Raw genomic sequence first — 22,713 nt, forward strand, 5'->3', positions numbered from 1 at the left:
GGGAAAATGAAACAATTAAAAGTAATGCAGAGGGCCTCCCTGGTGGCCTAGGGGAAGAAACACTAATCACATAAAACTTCTCAGAGACCTATAGGAGGGAAAACATTTCCCAACTTACTTCATTAGTTTAACAGTCTTGGTCCACTGTGGAATTCCCCTTGGCTGTGACTTAAAACTAAACTTCACTGCATTCCTTCAGTATGTTAATAATTCCTAAGCAAATAGTTAACACATGTCAGATTTTGTTGATTCCCTTTACTCAATTCAGCAGATAGTCCCAGTGGCACAAAATAATCAGTGATACTGAATTACTCCCCATCATGTGTACATTGGTCAGCCAAGGTAGAAATGTATTCTAGGAAAGCAAGATTTTTGCTGACAAGTAGCCTTCAGGACATCTCCTACTCTAGAAACTGGCTGTGGCATATTTAACTAAAATTTTGTTTGTTTTTCTCCTGCAGACACCACTAATAATATACCTCTTTCATTTCCTGATTGACTATGCTGAATTGGTATTTATGGTAAGTAACCTTCCACATAAAATCAATATGTATATATTTTTAATTTTTTAGTCTTTTATTTTCTTGTTTTTAGAAAAATTCTGTTTTAGGAGCCTGAGGTTATCAGACTAAAGCAAAAATCCATCTTCAATTTATAGTCATTGAATATAAGTTGTAAATAGTTTATGACATCTGACCAGTTCCAGTTCCTCATACTATTTAGAATTTGGTTTCTGTACTATCTAGTATTGAAATTTCTAGCTCCAAGATTCTGTGAATAGTTTTAACTCTGGTGTCAGTATAGAGGGCATGCTGAACGTCCTAAACTTTATGCCATGAGATTCTGTGAATCATTATGAAAGAGGACATAGGCCTAATAAGACTTCCAGGGGCAAGAACTTCAAAACTGAAATGATAGGGCTATGTTTTGAGAACATAGTAATTTGAAATACTTGCCTAATCTATGGTTAAAACCCTGGGTCACAAAATACCTTGGAGAACCTCTGAGATGGTCTTTCTTAATAATGTTTATGGTTGCTGTTTATCGAGGACTTAATATGTGCTAAGCACTAGACATACAACAGTCCTATAGAGCAGAGCATATTATTTCTATTTTACAGAAAAGTAACTTGCAGTTATAGAGCAGACGTAGACACCAAACTGACATAGCCTCGAAAAGTCCTAATGCTCAGGGTTTTCTTCTCCCCAAAAAGGCTTATCTTTGGGTAGTCAAAATGAGGGTTGAGGTTCTGCCTGACTATGAGTTCAGTACTGAGGTTCTGCCTGACTATGAGTTCAGTACTGAAGTTCTGCCTGACTATGAGTTCAGATAGTCTACCACCATCCAAAAACTTCAGGCCCTGGCAGCATTCCATGACTCCTATACTAGTTTTGTTCATTTCCTATTTTTTCTCTTTCTCCTAACAGATAACTGATGCACTCACTGCCATTGCCTTGTATTTCGCAATCCAGGACTTCAATAAAGTTGTGGTAGGTAGTCAGTGGGTGGGACAAAATTGGTGGAATTTGGTTGCTTGCTGGTCTCTATTATTACAAAGAATCAAAGGTCATAGATCCAACTCTTTGAAAAATACTAAGTGGGAGTGAAGCTTTTGGCTTGTTCATTCAGCTCTGTAGTGGCCAAAGCCAAACCCACAAGGTAGCTTTAATAATAGATTACACAAATGTCACCTTAATCTATGTAGCATAATATCCACTCACCTGTACAAATTCATACTTTCTGGAGCAGGTGGAGTGGCACTACATCATGTCAATGAATACCTTTAAAAAATCTTCCATTCCGGGCCTCCCCGGTGGTGCAGCGGTTGAGCGCTGGGTTGCGAAGCTGCCCGCGGCCTCTGTGGCGCCGGTTCAATCCCCAGCTGCTCCCCGGCCACCCGAGGAGGGTCCCACATGGTGCGCAGACCTCTCCTGCCGCCCGCTGCTCCCCTCAGCAGTGTACTTCGGTCCTTCTGCCTGCTCTGCTCCCCGCTCTGGCTCTGGTGAATTCTCTCACCCTCCCGCGCTTCTGACTGTACCCAGTACATGTATAAACAAAACAAACAAACAAACAAATAAATAAATAAAACATGCCTCTATAAATAAAAAAAATAAAAAAAAAAAATCTTCCATTCCTTTTGTCAGTTCCTCTTGTCAAAGGAAAATGAACTCCTGATTGAAAAGTGTCAATGTAAACTTTAGTCTGAATTCATGTATAATAACCAAGGGGCACTGTATAGTGGGACCATTCTTATTTTCCTTGTTTCTGGGAGAGTTAATAGATAAGCAATGTGTACTATCCCTGTCATTATTTTAAAAGTTGGCTGTGTTCCTCCTCCCTGATTGGCTGGGAGCCACTAAGAGGATTTAGACTGGGGTGAGAGAAGGCTGCATCCCATGGGTGTCTGTTTGTGATTCATTTTTCTCCTGTTACCAAGTAATAGGAATAGAAATAGCAGTCTGCCTTTCTGTGGCACTGGTCATCAGTAACAAGTAAGCTGGTAAATTCTAGAATTTTAGACCTCAAAGAGATTTTTATAATATATAAATTGAGGGTTCTTAACTTGGGGACCATTGATAGGCTTAGTAGGTCTGTAAAGCCTTAAAATGGTATGAAAAATTGTATGTATATGTGTTATTTTTTCCCAAGTAGAGAGTTGGTAGCTGTTATCAGGTCTTAAAAAGTCCTTGACTCTTCTTCTAAAGAATTAAGAAAGACATTTTAGAGAGTTGGTATCACTTAATATCAGGGATTGCACATTTTATTTTATTTATTTTATTTTTTAGAGATTATTTATACATACAAAAACTCAGGTACAGGCTAGAGATGCAGGGGGTGAGAGGATCCACCAGAGACAGAGTGGGGAACCAGAACAGGCAGACTGACTGAAATACACTGCTGAGGGGAGCAGTGGGTGAGACAGGAGAAGTCTGCCTCGCCATGTGGGTTTGTCCCTGGCCGGCCGGGGATCAAACTCATGCTGCAGAGGCTCTGGATTGCATCATAGTGCAGTGCTTAACCCCTTGTGCCACCAGAGAGGCCCAGGGATTGTACATTTTAAACTAATGGAACATTTGGGATGCATGGATGCATCTTGAGGGCATTATGCAAGTGAATAAGTCAGATAGAGAAACACAAATTCTATATGATCTCATTTATATGTGGAATCTTAAAAAGTTGAATTGATAGAAACAGATTGTAGAATGATGGTTGGGGGGGGCAGTGGGGACATGTAGGTCAAAGGGTACAAATTCCTATTTGTAAGATGAATAAGTTCTGGGGATCTCTTATACAACTACAGTTGACTACAGTTAACAATAATGTATTATATACTTGAAAATCATTAAGAGAATAGATTTTAAAGGCTCTCAGCTCATGCACACACACATACAAACGCACGCGAAGGTGAAAGGAAATTATGTGAATTGAATGATATTCCAGCTAACCTTAGTGTGGTAATCATTTTGCAGTATATATCTGTATTAAATCATAACATTGTATACGTTAAACTAACACAAAATCATATCTCAATATATTTAAATAAAGCTAGAAAAGAAAAGAAAATTTTATGGGCTGAGGTGAAATGCTTTAACAGTATTCCCTTGAGGGCTTAGAGATGAAATAATTGAGGAGGAGATTCATAAGCTGAGAAATTCTGAGATTAATTGTAATTTTTTTTCTCCAAGATAGATTGTGCACGTAGACCACAATCTTTTTTCTTTGAAGTTAGATGCTAAAATATTTAGGAATGAGGTGTCATGATATCTGCAATTTACTTTCAAATGATTCAGAATTTTTTTCTTACAGAATTTTTTTCTTATTTTGTGTGTGTGTATGTGTAGAGATAAAAGAAATGTAGTAAAATGATAATTGGTACGTCTATTGTTTTATTGTTCTTCTAATTTCTCTGTAGTTTGAAAATTTTCAATACAAAACACTGAGGAAAAAATATATCCATGTGACTACCCACCAATGTCTATATGTTAGACATTACACACACAATTATAAGATATAGATATGATTAAATACGAATTAAGGGTGTGTGTGTGATAGCTTTCATTTAAGAAAATAGCCAGTCAGATCCTTTTAACCAAAATGTAAAAATGAAATGTGTTTTAATGAAAGTTAATTAAAGATGCCAATATCATATGTATTATGATTTTTTTCCTGTCTGTCCTAAAAATACCACACATAGATCTTAATTAAAACAAATTTCTAATTATTGAGGTACTTTATTGGGGAAGCAACTAGGTTTTGGTTACTTTTATAACAAAGTGAGCCTTCAATGTCATTAGTAGAGATATTTTTAATATAGAGTACCAATAATTTTAATTCTTCTGTTATTTCTCAGTTTATATGGAAACATATTTGTTTCCTTTGTGTTATATAAAGAGAATGTGAGAAAACTAAATGGGCTTTTGTTAATACTTTGTTTTTTAGTGCACAAACATTCTTTTATCACTAAGACTGAATTAAACTTTGGAATAGTTTGTTTTTCTATCAGAATTTGTCCTATTGGAACATTAGGTTTCTAGGTTTCTTGGTCAGAATAAGAGTTTTATTTATACTATGTCAAAAATTAATTCATTCTAGATGACAGACCATTGATTTGGGTAGAATATCAGCACATCTTCCTTCAGATCTTCCCCTCTTTGTTAGAATGGGCCCATATCATATAGCCTGGAAACATTTTTGGTTTTGTTGGAATTTGAGATTTTTATCCCTGCTTATTAAAGCAGTGTCTGCACCAAAATGCATCCCAGAAAACTATGGTGCTGAGAGGGGAACTCCATCTCCACCCTCCATCTCCAGCTAGCCTGTGTAAAGTGAATGCTGATTGGTTGTAACATGTTGATTCCCATGACATTTTACATCTGCCTTCCTTGATTAAAAACAATGTTAATCTAGCCTGTCTTTTGCTGAGCTTGTGCTTCCACCTTGAAACTCAGATTTCCTGTTAGAAAACTGCAAGTGGTTTGATAGGAAATGATAAAAACCTGTATCCTTTAATGTGTAACTTTGGAGGATAGACTCCTGAATTTGGAAAGTGTTTCTCTCCCACTCCCCATGCCCAGCATCATAATTTTGGGGACGCAAATTCGTGTAGACACAGCTTCAATGATTAGAAAAAGCTCTTTATATTTTGATGTAGGGGAATTATGTCCTTGCAAAACCAGGTTTTCCAAGGGACAAGAAAAGGGCTTTATGGGGGAATGGATAAAAGAGAAGGAAAACCCCACTTTGGAGTTCTTTTGAAATTCAGAAGTTTCTACGGAAATGTAACATGTATGGAAAAGCATACACGCATCAGTGTATAAGAGTATAAGCTGATTAATGATCATAAATGTACATCGAGGTAGTTACCCTTTAGGTCATTTTTTTTTAAAGATTTATTTATTTATGCATACGAAAGCTGGGGCACAGGCCAGAGATGCAGGGGGTTGAGAGGATTCACCAGAGACAGAGTAGGAAACAAAACAGGCAGACTGACTGAAACACACTCCTGAGGGGAGAGCAGGTGAGTCAGGAGAGGTCTGCTGAGCCATGTGGGTTGCTCCCTGCCAGGCTGGGGATCAAACTCATGCTGCAGAGGCTGTGGATTGCTTCACAGTGTGGTGCTTAACCCTTGCACCACCAGGGAGACCCCCCCTTTAGGTCATTTTTAATCTCTCCTGTGATGGCTTTAAATTTCATCATTTTCAAGGTTGCTGAATATCTATACAAATACTTTTCTTTTGATTTTAGACCATGCTTTTTAACCTCATTTATTTTTGTACTTCTCAAATTTTCTTGGGGTGTGTATGTGTGTTTAATTTTCCTTAGATTTTTAGCCACTTTCCTATCTCTAACTAGATGCAATGGAGAATTTGGAAAGAGATTTTGTCTATGCTTAGGGAAGCTGCCAGTATTGGGCCCACCAGGCTAGGCACAGGGCAGCTGTGCTGGTGAGACTGAGGGAGGCAAAAGGAAAGGTAGCAGAGAACTTGAAGACTGCCGCCCTGACTGCCCATCTCTTGGAGGCTTCTTTGATGAAATTGTTCTGTTTTTAAAGTATTTGGGAAAATTGGAGCTATAAGGAAGTACTTTTCTTTCATTGTTGGTGGTGTCACCTTTGTGTAGTGTACACATCCCTGTTTAGCTGCCTCCATCTTTTTATATAGTCCTGCTGGCTGCCCTCCAGCCTGGGGAATGGGCCTGCATTCCCACCTGTCTCTGGCTACTCCTGGATGAACTGCCTGTTTCCTTTTAACAGGTTTCTTTGTGGCATTCACACTCCCCAGGTGGCCTTTTTTTTTGCCACTTCAGAACCCCTAGCTTGGGGGGGGGGGGGCTTCTTTCTAACGCTGCTGCCCCTGTCCTCACTAAGTGCTTTGTTTGCTGAGCCATCCGCCTTCTCTCTGATAAAAGCACCTTAGTTTATATTTTGTCCTTTTAATCAAACAACCTCAGCTGTGAATGGCAGCATAAATCTTACTGATGATAATTCGTACCACTTAACTTGGGCTCTCAGTGATGATCAAAAGGTTTTTAAACTTTGTTCAGGTTTTCTGATTAAGCTGCTATTGCAAGAAATTTGGGGTTACCTGTATTCTTGTGTTGACCTCTTATTTTCCTTTGAACTGAAAGATAATTCTTTAAGACATTTTTTATATTTTAAATTAAAAAAATTCTAAAACAGGGCCTCCCTTGTGGCGCAAGGGGTTAAGTCTCAGTACTATGAAGCTATCAGCAGCCACTGCAGCCTTAGCTTGATCCCCCGGCCAGGGAGCTGACCCACATGGCCCAGCAGACCTCTCCTGTCTTGCCAACTGTTACCCTCAGCAGTGTATTTCAGTCAGTCTGCCTATTCTGCTCCCTACTTTGTTTCTGGTGAATCCCCTCATCCCCTGCATCTCTGACCTGCACCCCAGCTCTTGTATGCTTAAATAAATAAAATAAATCTAAAAAAATTTCTAAGACATACAAAATGCATGTATAATAATACTGTGAACCTATTTCAGCGAACCTATTTCAGCTTAAAAAATAAAACATTACATATAATAGTTGCTTCTCTCTGATAATTTCATCTCTGTATCCCACCCTCTAACTAGCTACCACAGTTTTTTGCCCCATGTTAATTAAAAAATTTTAAAGGGAAAATTATCCATCACTGTAAATAACCCTTTAGCACTGTTGGAATATTTCATCTTGTGCATATATGCTTTATTTATTATAAAATACCACTATTTTGAATATAGTGTTTGTCATTCCCATACATGACCTTAACTTTTACTACATTGGTAAATATCGCTAAATAACTTAGTATTGGTTTTCTTTTCTTTATGTTGAGGTAACATTAGTTTACAACATTGTATAGGTTTCAGGTGTAGTTACCTCAGCAACTGTGAATGTCACACCACACCCACCTCTCAGTGAGACTCAGTATTATTTTACATGCTTTTAACTTAATGTAAATGGTACAATGTAATATGTAGCCTCTTGTGATCTGCTTTTGTCATCATTAAATATTTAATCAAGCACAGAACATTAAGAACTTGCTACTCTGGTTCCTCAAAATACTCTGATTTATAATAGGTTGCAGCAAAGACTTTATACTATCTAAATAAGATTCTGTGATTATTAAATCAGCAGGGCTACCCATTTTGGGTTCAGAGGCTCTTTCCATCTATAGCCTGGCCTGTTTGCTTATAGAATTGCCTAACTTTTTTTTCATTCTGTAACACACCCATGAACTTGTTGGGACACACCAGGGGAAGGTAAGTACTTTCCACCCCCATCTCACTCCCTCTTAACTATTCAGCTGCCCAACCACACCCAGTCCTCCTCTTCTTCATCAAGGCCATTCCCCACCTCCTCTGTGCAAGCCAGAAATCTGAAATAAGAGAGCCCTGGAGAAAACCCAGGATACTGTGACATTCAGGGGATTATTCCAATCCACATGAAATAAAGATTTTGCTTTGTGATGGAACTTTGGGTTCTTTGGACAACTGATGATAGTTCTTCAAAATGGCTAAGAACTTTGCTTTGCCATTCATTATTCAGCCATTCAACAGATATTTATTTTTTGTTCACTGTGGCAGGTGTTAGCACATTAACATGGTCTCTGCCCTCATGGAATTCATAGTCTAGTGAGGGAGAAGTGTATTAACGGGTCATATAAATATCGTTGCAACTGTGCACAGTGCTATGAAAGAATGTATATAAAAGGAAGTTTTCATCTAGCCAGGGGAGGTGAGTGTGGAAGTAATGATTTAACTGAAATCTAAAGACTATGTAGGAGTTTATTAGGGAAAGACAATAAAAGGTTATTCTATATTCAAATGCAAAGGCCTGAGAGCAGGACTGGGGCATAGCTTGTTCTTGGTGCTACAACCCAAAAAGGGAGAGGTGGGTGTGAGATGAACCTGGAAAGGCTGGGCCAGACCAGGCAAGTCCATGCCATGGAAGAACTCATATCTTCCTTCTAAAAGCAATGGGAAGTAATATGTTTCATGTGTTTTGTCATTTTTTTTCCAGTTTAAAAAGCAGAAACTCCTCCTAGAACTAGATCAGTATGCCCCAGATGTGGCCGAACTCATCCGAACCCCAGTGGAAATGCGTTACATCCCTCTGAAAGTGGCCCTGTTGTAAGTATTCTCTGACAAAACAGGGCTTAGTGCCAACGAGTACGAGGAAAATTTGATGAGACTTTCTCATGTTGTTTGTTGTATTTTTGGAGATTTGCAGTCTTAGTCATCAAGTATTTGCTGTAGTTCTGTTGCACAACTGGGGTTCTGGCCAGCAAAAAAGACAGAGCCATTCTGTCTCTCTTGAGACAAAGCCTTACACAGGGACATGCACAATCAACCCTTCACAAATGCTTTTTCACTTGATGCTGATATGGCCTCCAGCCTACTTATAACCAGTGTTTCTTTAAAAAAAAAAAAAAAGGGTCTCCAATTGATACTCATGGATTGAATAAAATTCTGATCTATATGTGGCTGTTGTTTCAAGCAGCTCCTATGTTTTAGGTATAATTTAGTCCCTAATTTGTAGTTCAGAAACTGAAATAAAGTGCCAAACAGACCTACCTTAGCTTGGTGACCAGTATGGGAAAGTGGAACTTAACTAAGATTTAAAAAAAATTTGCTAGGAGTACTCAGTGCTGCCAGTAAATTTAAGTCTTTCAGGTTAAAAAAAAAAGATAATTCCTCAGGTTATTCCTGTTTATATTCCTGAGATAGGCAGATGTGGATACATATTCAGTCAACTAATAGTCATTGAATATTAGTAATACACTAGTTTCTAGGGATACATAGTAAATAAGACAAGTTTCCTCATGGAAAAATATGACCATAGAACTTCTCAGTTAAAAGGGACCTTATGAGGACAGTTTATTCAATCTTCTGCCTTGTGTGCAAATCTTTTATTCACTATCTAGATGCCTCTTGAATATCATCTGTTATTTAGAAATGGCTTTTTCTTTCCTTTTCCACAAAAAGCTTGAATATCAGTTCACATCTGTGTATTTCAGAAATATTGATGGGAACTACCTAATAGAACCAAAGATTTAGCAATATTATGAATCCCTTATGGACTTATGTCTCTTGGGGATAGTTTTGTAATAGCAGTAGACATTTTTTTAAAGGTTGTATAATAGGACTGTCTGTGATTGTTGAAAGAAAAAAAAAACCACCAACAATTTCTAGGCCTTTGGTTTTAGAACTGCTAATCTTACAACCCTGGGAGGTATTGGATTTAAGGTCTTTATTTGTTAACAATAATATAATCTCTTTCTGAGACATTGGTATGTTTCATCCCATCTGATAGTCAGAATTATGTAATTGGTCTCCCTTTTCACTTTGTCTGCCAGGACACTCAGAGCCAGATTTGAAGCTGATTATTACAATGTTGTAGGTTTTCTTTCCCTAGTCCTTCTCTTTGGATTTGTTTTCTCTGTTCTCAATTCTTTATTTCTATTTTTATTTTTAATTATCTGTTCTTATTTGAGCTACCACAAATCTTTTGAAGAAACAGGATAGAAACAAAAGAAAGTAATAATACATTATGACTATATAAAATTTCCCTACTCACAACATTTAAAATGTATTTTCATCATCCATTCCTTCTCACCTCAGGAAAAGACTAGATGTTTCAGATTGATTCATTTTTAGTAGTCCAACTTCAGATGTCCTGTGAAGGTCTGTGGCAACTAGCTTGTGAGTTTAGCAGATACTTATTTTGTCCTTAGGGTCTGATTCAGTGGCTATCAAGAGGGCTAAATCCAAGCTACTTTTGAATGAGGGGAGTGGGCTGTGTCAGACCTTAGGCACCTAATTGAAGAAAAATAGTTTCCTGGTTTTCATAGACAGCTGTCACCGTTCCTAAAATATATGGCTCTGTGGGAACTGAAGAATTTTATCATTTTTGAAGTCTGATGTAGTAGAAAGACCATAAGCTTTAGAGTTAGAAAGACCTGAATTGAATGTATTAGCTAGTGAAACCTCAGGCAAGCTAGTTAACTGCTGATTCTCAGCTTCCTCCTCTGTAAAATAAAAATAGCGTTATTGCTAGTTTATAGGATTTCTGGATAATTAAATATGATGGTTTTCTATAGAGAGTAGCACAAGCTGGCAGTGACGATTCAGTGCCCTCTACTCACTACCCCAACCCCATTGTATTCTCTTTTTCTCAGGAGAACTCATTTCTAAGAAATTGCCTCTCTTGAGTATGCTTTTAGTAAATCTCTTGAATTTCCTGACTGTGGTGATCATTACCCCCAGGTCCTTTACCAGGATTACTAATGCCAACTATGTGTGTTCTTCCCCAGCTATCTCTTAAATCCCTACACCATCTTGTCATGTGTTGCCAAGTCTACCTGCGCCATCAACAACACCCTCATTGCTTTCTTCATTTTGACCACGATAAAAGGTAAGGCCCAAAAGAAAAGTACAAAGCTCAGCTCTTAATTTGTAGGGTTTATAACACCATGTTGTGAACTTTTAAAAGAACAATGCAATCCTTAAGAGCATTGTAAAAAGTCACACAAGTGATATAAGATTAGTATTTAAAAGTTAAATAATTCAAGAGAAAAAATTAATTAAAATATTTTGAAATTCTACCACTCAAAGAATCACTATTCACATAGTTAAAATTTTTTTCCTAAAAGGCTGATAATGGGAATAGCAACCTTCTGCCTTCCTCTTTCTACCCCTTGTTCAACTTCTTTGAAACAACTGCTTTCTGACTATTGCTATTATTTACATCTATATTTCTAAATAAGACCTTATTTTTCCAGTGAATTATAAATTTTAGACATTATCAATTTCATTCCCACTGTGGGATATAAATATTCAGCTCTTTTTTTTTACCAGTATCTCTACCTCCCCTCTACTAATCGTCCTAAAGGAATTATGTCACACTTTTGATAAAATTCATAGTATCTGTATTTTGTGACACTATATACATTATTTACTGCTGAGCTAAGAGTAATATGTAAGTAGTAGGTAGCAACTAAGTAATTAACTGATTTTATTTTTCTTGTATAATCTTTTCTCTTTTCTCTTTCCTCTTTCTCTTTCTATGATAATTATCTTTTTTCTTTTTTTTTCCCCCCTCCCTATTCTTTTTATACTAATCACATTTTTTTCCCCCTTCAGTTGCTCTGCCAGATCTATAAAGTGCCTAGCAGTAGTTGGTTTGTTTTTTTGTAAAGATTTGGGTTTTTTTTTTATTTATGCATGCAAGAACTGGGTTGTAGGCCAGTGGTGGGAGATGGGGGTGGGTGAGAGGATTCACCAGAGACAGAGAGGAGACCAGAACAGGCGAATCTACTGAAATATATTGCTGAGGAGAGCAGCAGGTGAGACAGGAAAGGTCTGCTATGCCATGTGGGTTAGCTCTCTGGCCAGGGATTTAACTCTGGCCAGCTTGATAGTGCTGAGACTTTAACCCCTGCACCATCAGGGAGACCCAAGTTGGGTTTTATTTTTAATGCTTAGATACATCAAGTAGTCCATTGGTTCCATTATTATTCTGGAGGCCTCCCTCACATATCTTCCATCCTACCCTAATTTGTCCTGGTTGTTGTCTGGACATGGTGCAAAGCAGTCATACCGAGACTTCTCTTTATAATTCTCCCATGTTGTATCCCTTCTTTCTTTGATACCTTGTCTCCTTTATTGATTTTTTTCTCTTGCTGAAGTATTTAGTAGTTTTCTAAGACAGGATATAGGAGATCTATATTTTGAATCATCTGAAAAATGTCTTTGTTCTAGTTCAGTACCAAATTAATCACTGGGTTAGTATATAGAGTTTCTAGACTGGGAAATCTTTTTCTTCAGAATTTTGAAGGCATTGTTCTATTGTCTTCTAGCATCCTGGTTGCTCTTGAGCAGTTTGATGCCAGTATATGTAACCCAGTTTTTCTTTCTGACAGATTTAGAATCTTCTTTTTATTTTCAATGTTTTGAAATTTACGATGTTGTGTCTTAATATGGGTCTTTTCTCATTCATTATCCTGGGTACTTGGCAGTCCTTTTCAATATAGAAACTAGGTCCTTTAGTTCTAAAAGGTGTTCCTATACTGTATTTCAAAGTATCTCTTCTCTGTTTTCTCTGTCTTCTTGTTTGGTACCTCTGTATTGTACTTGCTTGCTTGACCTAATTTGTGCATTTTATTTTCTATTAATTTTTCCATCTGTTGAATTTTTAATTTTTAAGTTCTTTTTTTTTAAAGATTTATTTATTTATGCATATAAGAACTGGGGTACAGGCCAGAGGGGTGAGGGGTGAGAGGATTCACCAGAGACAGAGCAGGAAACAGAACAGGCAGACTGACTGAAATACACTGCTGAGGGGAGCAGCGTGCGAGACAGGAGAGATCTGCTGTGCCATGTGGGTTGCTTCCTGGCTGGCTCAGGATCGAACTCATGCTTCAGAGGCTGTGGATTGCTTCATAGTGCAGTGCTTAACTCCTTGCGCCACCAAGGAGGCCCTTTAAGTTCTTTTAGTCTCCAGCTGTTTCCTTTAAGCTGTTTCCTTTAATATTATTTTATTACAGCATATTTTCTTATCTCTCTGATTTTTTTTCAGTTTCCATATGATCCAAGCATGTCATCGTCTTCCTGGTCCCCCTTCCCCTTTTTTTATTTGTTTTGGGAACTCTGCACAGCAGGATGTGAGCATGATGCATGTGTGTATGTGTGCATGTGTGCTGATGACTCATCCTCACCATGGAGAGATCAGACAGTGGGCTAACTTTTTTTATTGGAGGTATCTCTAAATGTCATCATTTATAGATTTTCTTTTCCTCTGTAACTATTTAGTTTTTCCAGAGAGGAATACTCCAACTTCCTGCCTAGGGGTAGCAGAGTTGGAGTAGCTGTGGGTGCGGTTGTTTATGTGATCAACTGCTGGAGTTGTGAGAGCAGGAACAAAGGATTGCAATATGGAGAGTGATTTCTTTATTTTTCAGCCCATTCTTCTTCTCAGACTAGTGCTGTATATAATATCCCCTCCTCCTGTGTCACTAATTTTCTCCAGAAGAACCATAGTCTCTAGGGGATGGAGTAGAAAGTCAGGGGGGTGAGGTATATAGGGGTAGTCAACTGACTGCACATAGTTTGGATGAGACCTGGGGTTCTGACAGGACTGTTTACAAACTTTCAGCTTTATTTCCATTTCTGTACCTTATCCAAATCTTTTTTTAAAAAAGATTTATTTATTTATGCATACAAGAACTGGGGTACAGGCCAGAGGTGCAGGGGGTGAGAGGATTCACCAGAGACAGAGTGGGGAACAGAACAGGCAGACTGACTGAAATACACTGCTGAGGGGAGCAGCGGGCGAAACAGGAGAGGTCTGCTGTGCCATGTGGGTAAGCTCCCTGGCTGGCTGGGAATTGAACTCGTGCTGCGGATAGCTTCATAGTGCTGTGCTTAACTCCTTGTGCCATCAGGGAGGCCCACCCCAACTTTTCATAGTACCTGGTTCCTTCAAAGTGCTGAATTTCTCACAAGTTCTGTGGGGTGAGTTCGCCTGATTTTTATTGGCATTTCTGTCTGTTGGCCACTGGACTGTAATTTCTCCCACATTGGTAAGTCATTTATTACTGCTCCACCTGCTTTATATTTCCACTATTGTGTTAAAATTTATTTTTTTGTAATCTCCTTCTCTAATTTTTGTGGTTTAAGACTAGTTTTGTTCCTATATTTTAGTCAGGTTTTTTTTCCCTTTTTTTTAAGAAGTAATACACAGGTGGTCTATCTATCATTTTTGACTGGAAATGTATTTCCAGATTTTTTTTCCTCCATTCTTCTTTGGGACTTTTAAATATTTTATCAATTAACCATCACCATAAAATGTTATTTAATAAATCACTCCAAAGCTCAGTGATTTAAAACAACAGTGAGCATTGATTTAGCCCATCTGTAAGTCAGGTAGTGGGGCAGCTGATCTAGGTTGGATATAACTGGGCAGTTTGTTGGTTTCATTGGTCTTACTCTTACATCAATGGCTGACTGTAGTTGGCTTTTGTAGGCTGGGCTCTTTTTCACATGTCTATTATCCTGCATCAGGGGACTAATTTAGATATATTCTTCCCCTAGTGATGGCAGAGGCACAACTGTGAAGAAGTCCAATTCAGGAATATGCTTTTTAAATTTCTTGTTGTATTATATTGTGGTAACATCGATCATCGATCATCATCATCATCGATCATCGATTATATTGTTGTCATCAATCAAAACATGACACAAGGCTGAGCCCTGAGGTGGAGTCTTCCATCCTGTCCACAATGCAAGAGCACTATAGCATTATAAGGCAGAGGGCCTGGACATAGGGAGAGGTGGAAAATTGGGGCCAGTAGTACAATCTACCACATATATCAAAAAGGTCTATTCTGCCATTTTTTTTTTGTTTTTAAAGATTTATTTATGCATAGAAGGACTGGGGTACAGGCCACAGGTGTGGGGTACAGGCCATAGGTGTAGGGGGTGAGAGGATTCACCAGAGACAGAGTGGGGAACAGAACAGGCAGATTGATTGAAATACGCTGCTGAGGGGAGCAGCGGGCAAGTGAGGAGAGGTCTGCTGCGCCATGTGGGTTAACTCCCTGGCTGGGGATCGAACTCATGCTGCAGTGGCCGCGGATAGCTTCATAGGTTGCGTCTTAACTCCTGTGCCACCAGGAAGGCCCGTATTCTGCCATTTTTTCTAATGTTTAATATATTTTATTTTATATAATTCTTACATCATTTTTCATTTTTGCACAATGTATGCATTTTCATTTTGGTTATATTCCTCACACAATTGCACCCCCCTTATTTTGACCCTAATCCCTCCTCTTCTTTCCCCCTACCCCCCATAGTGTGTCTCTGGTTTATAGTTGCTTGTTGATTTTGATTTTTTTCTTTATTATAATTAGTCTTTTTCCCCATCCCTTATTTAGGTTTTCTAAATTCCTGCTATGACTGAGACCATCTGGTATTTTTCTTTTTCTTTCTGGCTTGTTTCGCTGAGCATGGTCCCTTCCAGCTCCATCCATGTTGCTGCAAATTGCATGGGTTTATCTTTTTTGAATGCTGAGTAATATTCCATTGTGTATATGTACCACATCTTCTTGATCCAGTCATCTATTTTTGGGCATTTGTCTTGTTTCCATAGCTTAGCTATTGTAATAGTGCTGCTATAAACATAGGGGTGCAGGTACCCTTTTGAATTAATGTTTCTGTATCCTTTGGGTAAATACCTAGGAGTGGAATTGTTGGATCATATGGAAGCTCTATCTTTAGCAGGTTGAGGAATCTCCACACAGCTTTCCAAGTGGTTGGGCCATTTTGCACTCCCACCAGCAGTGCAGGAGAGTTCCTATTTCACCACATCCTCGCCAACATTTGTTGTTGCTAGGTTTTTTAATATGTGCCATTCTTCCTGGTGTAAGATGGTATCTCATTGTAGTTTTGGTTTGCACTTGCCTAATTACAAGTGATGTTGAACATTTTTCATATGCCTGGTGGCCATTTGCATTTCCTCTTTGGAGAAGATTCTTTTTAGCTCTTCTGCCCATATTTTGACCAGATTGTTTTCTTTGTTTTTGTTGAGTCTCCTCAGCAATTTGTGGAATTTTGTGATTAGTCCTTTATCATTAGTGTTGTGTGCAAAAATTTTCTCCCAGTCGGTGGGGTTTCTCTTTTTTTGTTATTGTCTCTTTTGCTGTACAGAAACTGTTTAATTTGATGTAGTCCCATCTGTTTATCTTTGCCTTCACTATCACTGCTTTGGGTGATGTGTCTGTAAAGATGTCTTTGAGGTGCATGTCATGTAGTGTTTCGCCTATATTTCCTTCTATATATTTTATGGTTTCAGGTCTTATGTCTAGTTCTTTAATCCATTTTGAGTTGGTTTTTGTGCATGGTGTGAGGTAGTAGTCAGCTTCATTCTTTTGCATGTAGTGACCCAGTTTTCCCAGCACCATTTACTGAACAAACCTTCTTTGCTCCATTGCATATTCTTTGCTCTTTTGTCAAAGATTAGTTGACTGTAAATATGTGGGTTTATTTCTGGATTTTCTATTCAGTTCCATTGATCTGTGTGTCTGTTCTTGTTCCGGTACCATGCAGTTTTGATTATTATGGCTTTGTAGTATAGTTTGAAAACTAGGAGTGTGATGCCTCCATTCCCTTCTTTTTTTTCAGGAGAGCTTTGGCTCTTCAGGGTTTTTGGTGGCTCCATATGAATTTCATCAATATTTGTTCTATTTCTTTGAAGAATGTCATTGAACTTTTTATTGGAATAGCATTGAATCTGTATATTACTTTTGGTAGGATGGCCATTTTGATAATGTTAATTCTTCCAATCCATGAGCAGGGGATGTCTTTCCATTTCTTTGTGTCTTCTATTTCTTTTAACAGTGTTTTATAGTTTTCTTTGTATAGGTCCTTTTCCTCTTTCATTGGATTTATTCCCAAGTATTTGATTTTTTTGTTTGAATAATTAAAGGGATGGTTTTCTTGATTTCTTCTTCAGATTTATTATTTGTGTATAGGTAGGCTACTGATTTTTGTGTGTTGCTTTTATATCTCTTTCCTTTTCTGTTTTGGTTCTTTTTATTTCTGTGTCTTCGAGAGTACTTATTTGTTCTTCCATTTCATCTATTCTGCTATCACTGCTTTTTCCAGAGTTCTTTAGCTCCTCCATTAATCCTTTGATCTCCTGCATTTCTTTGACTTCCCTCTTTAGGGACTCAACTTCATTCTTCTGATCGTTGATTATTTTCCCCTTATCGTTGTTTTCCTTTATGACTTCTGTCAGTTTTTTGATCACAACAATTTTAAATTCTCTTTCTGGAAGGCTCAGAAGTTCTTCCAAGTCACTGATGTTGCAATCTGGTGGGTAATTTTCATTTTGTGGTGTGTCTTTTCCCTGAGGACTTGCTTGGTTGCTTGTAGTTTTTCTTCTCCCTGCTGCTTGTTTTCTAATCTGTCCTATGCGTTGGGACACTGTGTCTCTGGTACTGGCTGGCATATTTTTGGTGTGCTCTTTCTGGGATGTCAGAAATTGGTGGTCCAATCGAATCAAATACTGTTAAGCCAGAAGTCCAGTAGGGCAGTGTTAATATGTTAATGGTCGCTGTCACAGAATATCTCCTCCTTCTGTATTTGTTTAATTCCAAAGGTATGTCTGCCCTGGAGGTGGGGCGGCTGGATTGCTCACTGGGCTCCAAATCACTGGATCCCCGTCTAGGCTCCGACTGTTGGCCAGATGGGTCCTGGCATGAGGGGGCTTCCCAGCTCACCTCTGGCTGCAGGCAGTCCTCTCCCAGTTCCAAGCAGTCTTGGTTGAAGCAAAGGTCCCTAATCTAAAATGGTGAGTCAGAAGCACACGTACCTGCGCCTGAGGTCTGCCCTGGAGGCAGCTCTCTGCCATTTTTAATGACTTATAAGATCCCATTGTATGGATGAATGTATAGAAATTCTTTAATGATCTTCTATTAAATATTTACATAATTTTTCAGTTATTTAAGTAATACAGCAAGTGATTTTTTTTTTTTGCATAGACAAACTGGAGTATAGGCCAGAGGTGCGGGGGGGGGGGTGAGAGGGTTCACCAGAGATAGAGTGGGGAACAGAACAGGCAGATTTACTGAAATATACTGCTAAGGGGAGGAGTGGGTGAGACAGGAGAGGTCTACTGCACCATATGTGGGTTAGCTCCCTGGCAGGGTATCTAGCTCTGGCGGCAGCAGTGATAGTGTCATAGAGGCACCAGGGGGGCCCATATATGATACCATATATGATACTTTAATAGCATCTTTTATATGACTTTTTAAGTCTGTGGAAAGATTTTATTTGTGGGAGAAAAACATGTAAAAAGTTTTATGTATCTCTTTTGCAGCCTTATTGTTTTTGGTTCCACAGAGGAAAAAAATGATGTCATTCCAGATTTCTGGAAGATGAATTCATTGACATTTTTTAATATACACATAATTTTGTTTTACTTTTATCACTTATTTTACATGAATCATATTTGATATTGGTCACCTATTTGTTGACATCTTTAAATTTTGATTTAATTTTAAAAATGTAGAGGAAGTTCAAGTACTTGCTATGAATAAAAGAATTTCAAACATATAAAATAAAAAATAAAATTCTCTGATGACCCAGCCCCAATCTCTACTGCCATTCCTCATGTATATTTTGCCGTGGGGTCCCACCCCTTCCTTTTTGCTGGATATTTATTTTCCATTGTTGGCAGTTGTAAGTAGAAACGATCACAAACAGTATTTCTAATCTAAAATATTTGAAGAATTCTATTTTAGTTAGGTCTCTGAACTACTCTAGCATTTGAGTATGTTAGAAATCCTTACTAACAGTATAGAATAGTCAGTTATAAAATTGACAAACTGTATTTCTGCATTTCACATTTTTATCACATAATTACTTATTTAATACACATAAATACTTATTTACTTATTTAATAAAAGACTAGCTCACTCTATTTAAAGAAGAAAGCAGTTGGGAGAATTCATAAGAGTAAAAATTGTAAATAGTTGAAAAATATGAAAAAATATTCAGCTCTGGGCCTCCCTGGTGGCACAAGGGGTTAAGTCTCAACACTCTGAAGCTATCAGCAGCAACTACAGCACAGTTTGATCCCGGGTTAAGCAGGTGACTCACATGGCAGAGGAGACCTTTCCTGTCTCACCTGCTGCTCCTCTCAGCAGTGTATTTCAGTCAGTCTGCCTGTTCCGCTCCCTACTCTGTCTCTGGTGAATCCTCTCACCCACCCCCACCCTACACACCTCTGGCCTACACCCCAGCTCTTGTATGCATAAAATAAATAAATCTTTAAAAAATACATATATTCAGCTCTGTAGAAAAGCAAATTGAAAGAATAAAGTAACCTTTTTTCCCCTTTCAAATTGGCAAGGATTCTAGGAGATAATTCTCAATGCTGTGAAAGGTGCTATCAAATAGACATTATCCTACATGGCTAAATCCTACATGAATTATATCAGTACAGCCTTCTTGGGAAACAGTTTGGCAGTTGTCTTAAAATGTTTGTAGTTTTGATTTACTAATAATACTTTTGAGAACCTATCCTAAAGTAATGCTGAATTATAGACAAACATTATGTGAAGTCATTAATTGCAGAATTTATAATGACTGGAAAAATCGAAAAATACTTCAAAAATAGAGGAATGGTTAAGTAAAATATGGTTTACCCATGTAGTTAAATAAAATACAGTTTACCCATGCATACAGTATTTAAAAATAATTGTAAATTGTGTGAGAATGCATTAAAGCAGAATACACTATTGTGTATTTTAATAAAATATAATCTAAGCTATGTTAAAACAGCAACAAAAACAGATAGAAAATAGATTTCATAAGAATATTACTTGTCTGTGTAGTGATTTTTATTTCCTTCTCATATAATTTTTTTCTCCAAGGTAAAATAACTTGATTAGTAAAGAGATAGATAGTGGAAGTAAACTTGGCAATTCTCTCCTCAGACTTCCATGGAGTTGGTGTCCTGCAGAAGTGAGGGCTTTGTTTATTCTGTCCCCTTAAACCCTTCTACTTGCTCTTCCTTGACTTCCTTTGTGGCAACCCAGGGTTGCCTGGCACACACTGAGACAAGGCCCAGGGCCATTGTATTGTGATGTCCTTGTTGGGCTGTTTACAGGGAAACAGGTCTGTGGGCAGGGATGATGTTATTTTAAAGGAGCAGCTTGGTTTTCACTTCTGGTTTAGGGGTACTCTGTCTTCCAGTGAGCTAATAAAAATAATTCCACTCTGTAAGACAGTCTTTGTTATGAGCTAAAATGAAAAACAAACAGGTTACTTCTGCTTGTTTATTGTTGGTGTTTGTCAACAATGAGATATAATAGAAGGAATTCTTGAGGTTTGCCACTCAAGGACCCTTCCAACTGTTAATTCAACCCTATGTGACAGGGAACTTGCTATCTAAGGAAAAAGAAGGATTAATACTATCAGAGGCAGCCCGAGGTGATAAGACCTTAGGATTCTGTGATGTATGATCTGGTAGTTAATCCCAGTTCCATCATTTCCTGGGTTTATCACTTTAAGAAAGTCATTTAACTGTTCTGGGTCTCAGTTTCCTTATCTTAACGTAATTGAAACAGTTCTTACTGCATTGAGTGAATGTAAAGGATGAATGAGATGATGCATATAAAACACTTAGCATAGTGTTTTATAACACCATGTCTTAAGTGTTCAGTAAATGGTGGTGTTGGTTGTTAATCTTAATAGTATCTTCCCTTTTAAGAGATCCCTTAGGTATTTTGGTGGTGGGTGTGGTGTTGTAATATAAATCATAAGAGACATAAACCTATTTCCCTAAATCATATACAGTGTTGTATACCACTATTACCTCAGTAAAAATAATAAAATTACAAATAAAATCCCTCAGACTTGATAGGGTCTCCCTGAACCTTTTTAGGGAGGACTAGGAGAAGGTTAAAATGAGAGATTCTTGGGCCTCCCCCGTGGTGCAGCAGTTGAGCACTGGGCTGTGAAGCTGTGATCGAACTGGCAGCGCCGGTTCGATCCCCGGCCACTGGTCAAGGGTCCCACATGGCGCACAGACCTCTCCTGCTGCCTGCTGCTCCCCTCAGCAGTGTACCTCGGTCCTTCTGCCTGTTCTGCTCCCAATTCTGGCTCTGGTAAATTCTCTCACCCTCCTGCACTTCTGACTGTATCCAGTGCTTATATAGATAAATAAATCTTTAAAAAAATAACTAAATAAAATGAGAGATTCTCTCCAAAGAATAATCAGAGATTACTATGAACATTTATATGCAAACAAGTTCAGTAATCTAGAAGAGATGGACAAATTCCTAGAACTATGCAATACTCCAAAGCTGAATAAAGAAGAAACAGAAAACAAACAAACCAATCACGAGCAATGAAATTGAAACAGTAACCAAAACCCTCCCCTAAAACAAATGCCTAGGACCAGAAGGTTTCACAAATGAGTTCTACCACATGTTCAAAGATGAATTAGTGCCTATCCTACAAAAGCTATTTCAAAAAAATCAAGAAAGAAGGAATACTACCAAATACATTTTATGAAGAAAACATTACACTAATACCAAAACCAAAGACAACACAGAAATAGAAAACTACAGGCCAATCTCCCTAAAGAATACTAATGCAAAAATCCTCAATAAAATCCTAGCAAACAGAATCCAACAATATATCAAAGAGATAATACACCATGACTAAATGGGATTTATTCCAGGGGCATAAGGATGGTTCAACATCCGAAAATCACATCAACAAAAAGAAAAAGAAAAACTATAGGTCATATTAATAGATGCTGAGAAACATTTGATAAAGTTCAACGTTGGTTTATTATGAAGGCCCTCAAAATTCTTGGGATAGAAGGAACATACCTTAACATAATAAAAGCCATAGATGACAAACCCACAGCCAATATCATTCTCAATGGTGAAAAGCTGAAAGCCTTCCCTTTAAGATCTGCAAGACAGGGATGTCCTCTCTCACCACTGCTTTGCAATATAATACTGGAAATCCAGAGCAATAAGACAAGAGAAAGACATACAAGTAGGGAAAGAAGAAGTAAAACTGTCACTTTTTGCAGACAGTATGATAATATATATAACTCTTAAAACTATATATGTAGACTAATTAAAATAGTAAACCAGTTTAGTAAAGTAGCAGGATGCACAATCAACTCACAAAAATCAGTAGTCTTCATATATGCAGTCCATGTGAAGAAGAAATTAAGAAAACCATCCCTTTTATAATTAAAACCAAAAAAAAAAAATCAAATACCTGGGAATAAACTTAACAAAGGAGGTTAAAGACCTATACAAAGAAAATTATAAAACATTGTTAAAAGAAATAGAAGACACAAAGGGAAAGACATTCCCTGCTCAGGGATTGAAAGAATTAACATTATCAAAATGGCCATCCTACTGGAAGCAATTTATAGATTTAATGTAATTCTGATAAAAATCCCAATGGCATTCTTCAAAGAAATAGAACAAATATTGATGAAATTCATATGGAATCACAAAAAAAATTTCAAATAGCCAAAGCTTTCCTGACTAAAAAGAAGAATGGAGGTATCACATGCCTAGACTTCAAACTATACAAAAAAGCTATAATAATTAAAACAGTATGGTACCAGAACAAAAACAGATACACAGATCAATGGAATCAAATTGAAAACCCAGAAATA

General features: G+C 37.7%; 1 protein-coding gene across 1 annotated transcript in view; it reads left to right on the plus strand.

Moving 5' to 3' along the window:
• PIGU (phosphatidylinositol glycan anchor biosynthesis class U) overlaps positions 1-22,713 on the plus strand; it is a 92,422-nt gene that overhangs the window by 15,977 nt on the left and 53,732 nt on the right. The window contains exons 3-6 of the mRNA XM_037496567.1: positions 462-521; positions 1,428-1,490; positions 8,518-8,627; positions 10,811-10,911. Coding sequence (XP_037352464.1) covers positions 462-521; positions 1,428-1,490; positions 8,518-8,627; positions 10,811-10,911 — 334 coding nt within the window. The remainder of the gene's footprint in view (positions 1-461; positions 522-1,427; positions 1,491-8,517; positions 8,628-10,810; positions 10,912-22,713) is intronic.

The sequence above is a fragment of the Talpa occidentalis genome, unplaced genomic scaffold (assembly GCF_014898055.3).
Source record: "Talpa occidentalis isolate TD23 unplaced genomic scaffold, MPIMG_talOcc4v2.1 talOcc4.10, whole genome shotgun sequence".
Lineage (NCBI taxonomy): Eukaryota > Metazoa > Chordata > Mammalia > Eulipotyphla > Talpidae > Talpa > Talpa occidentalis.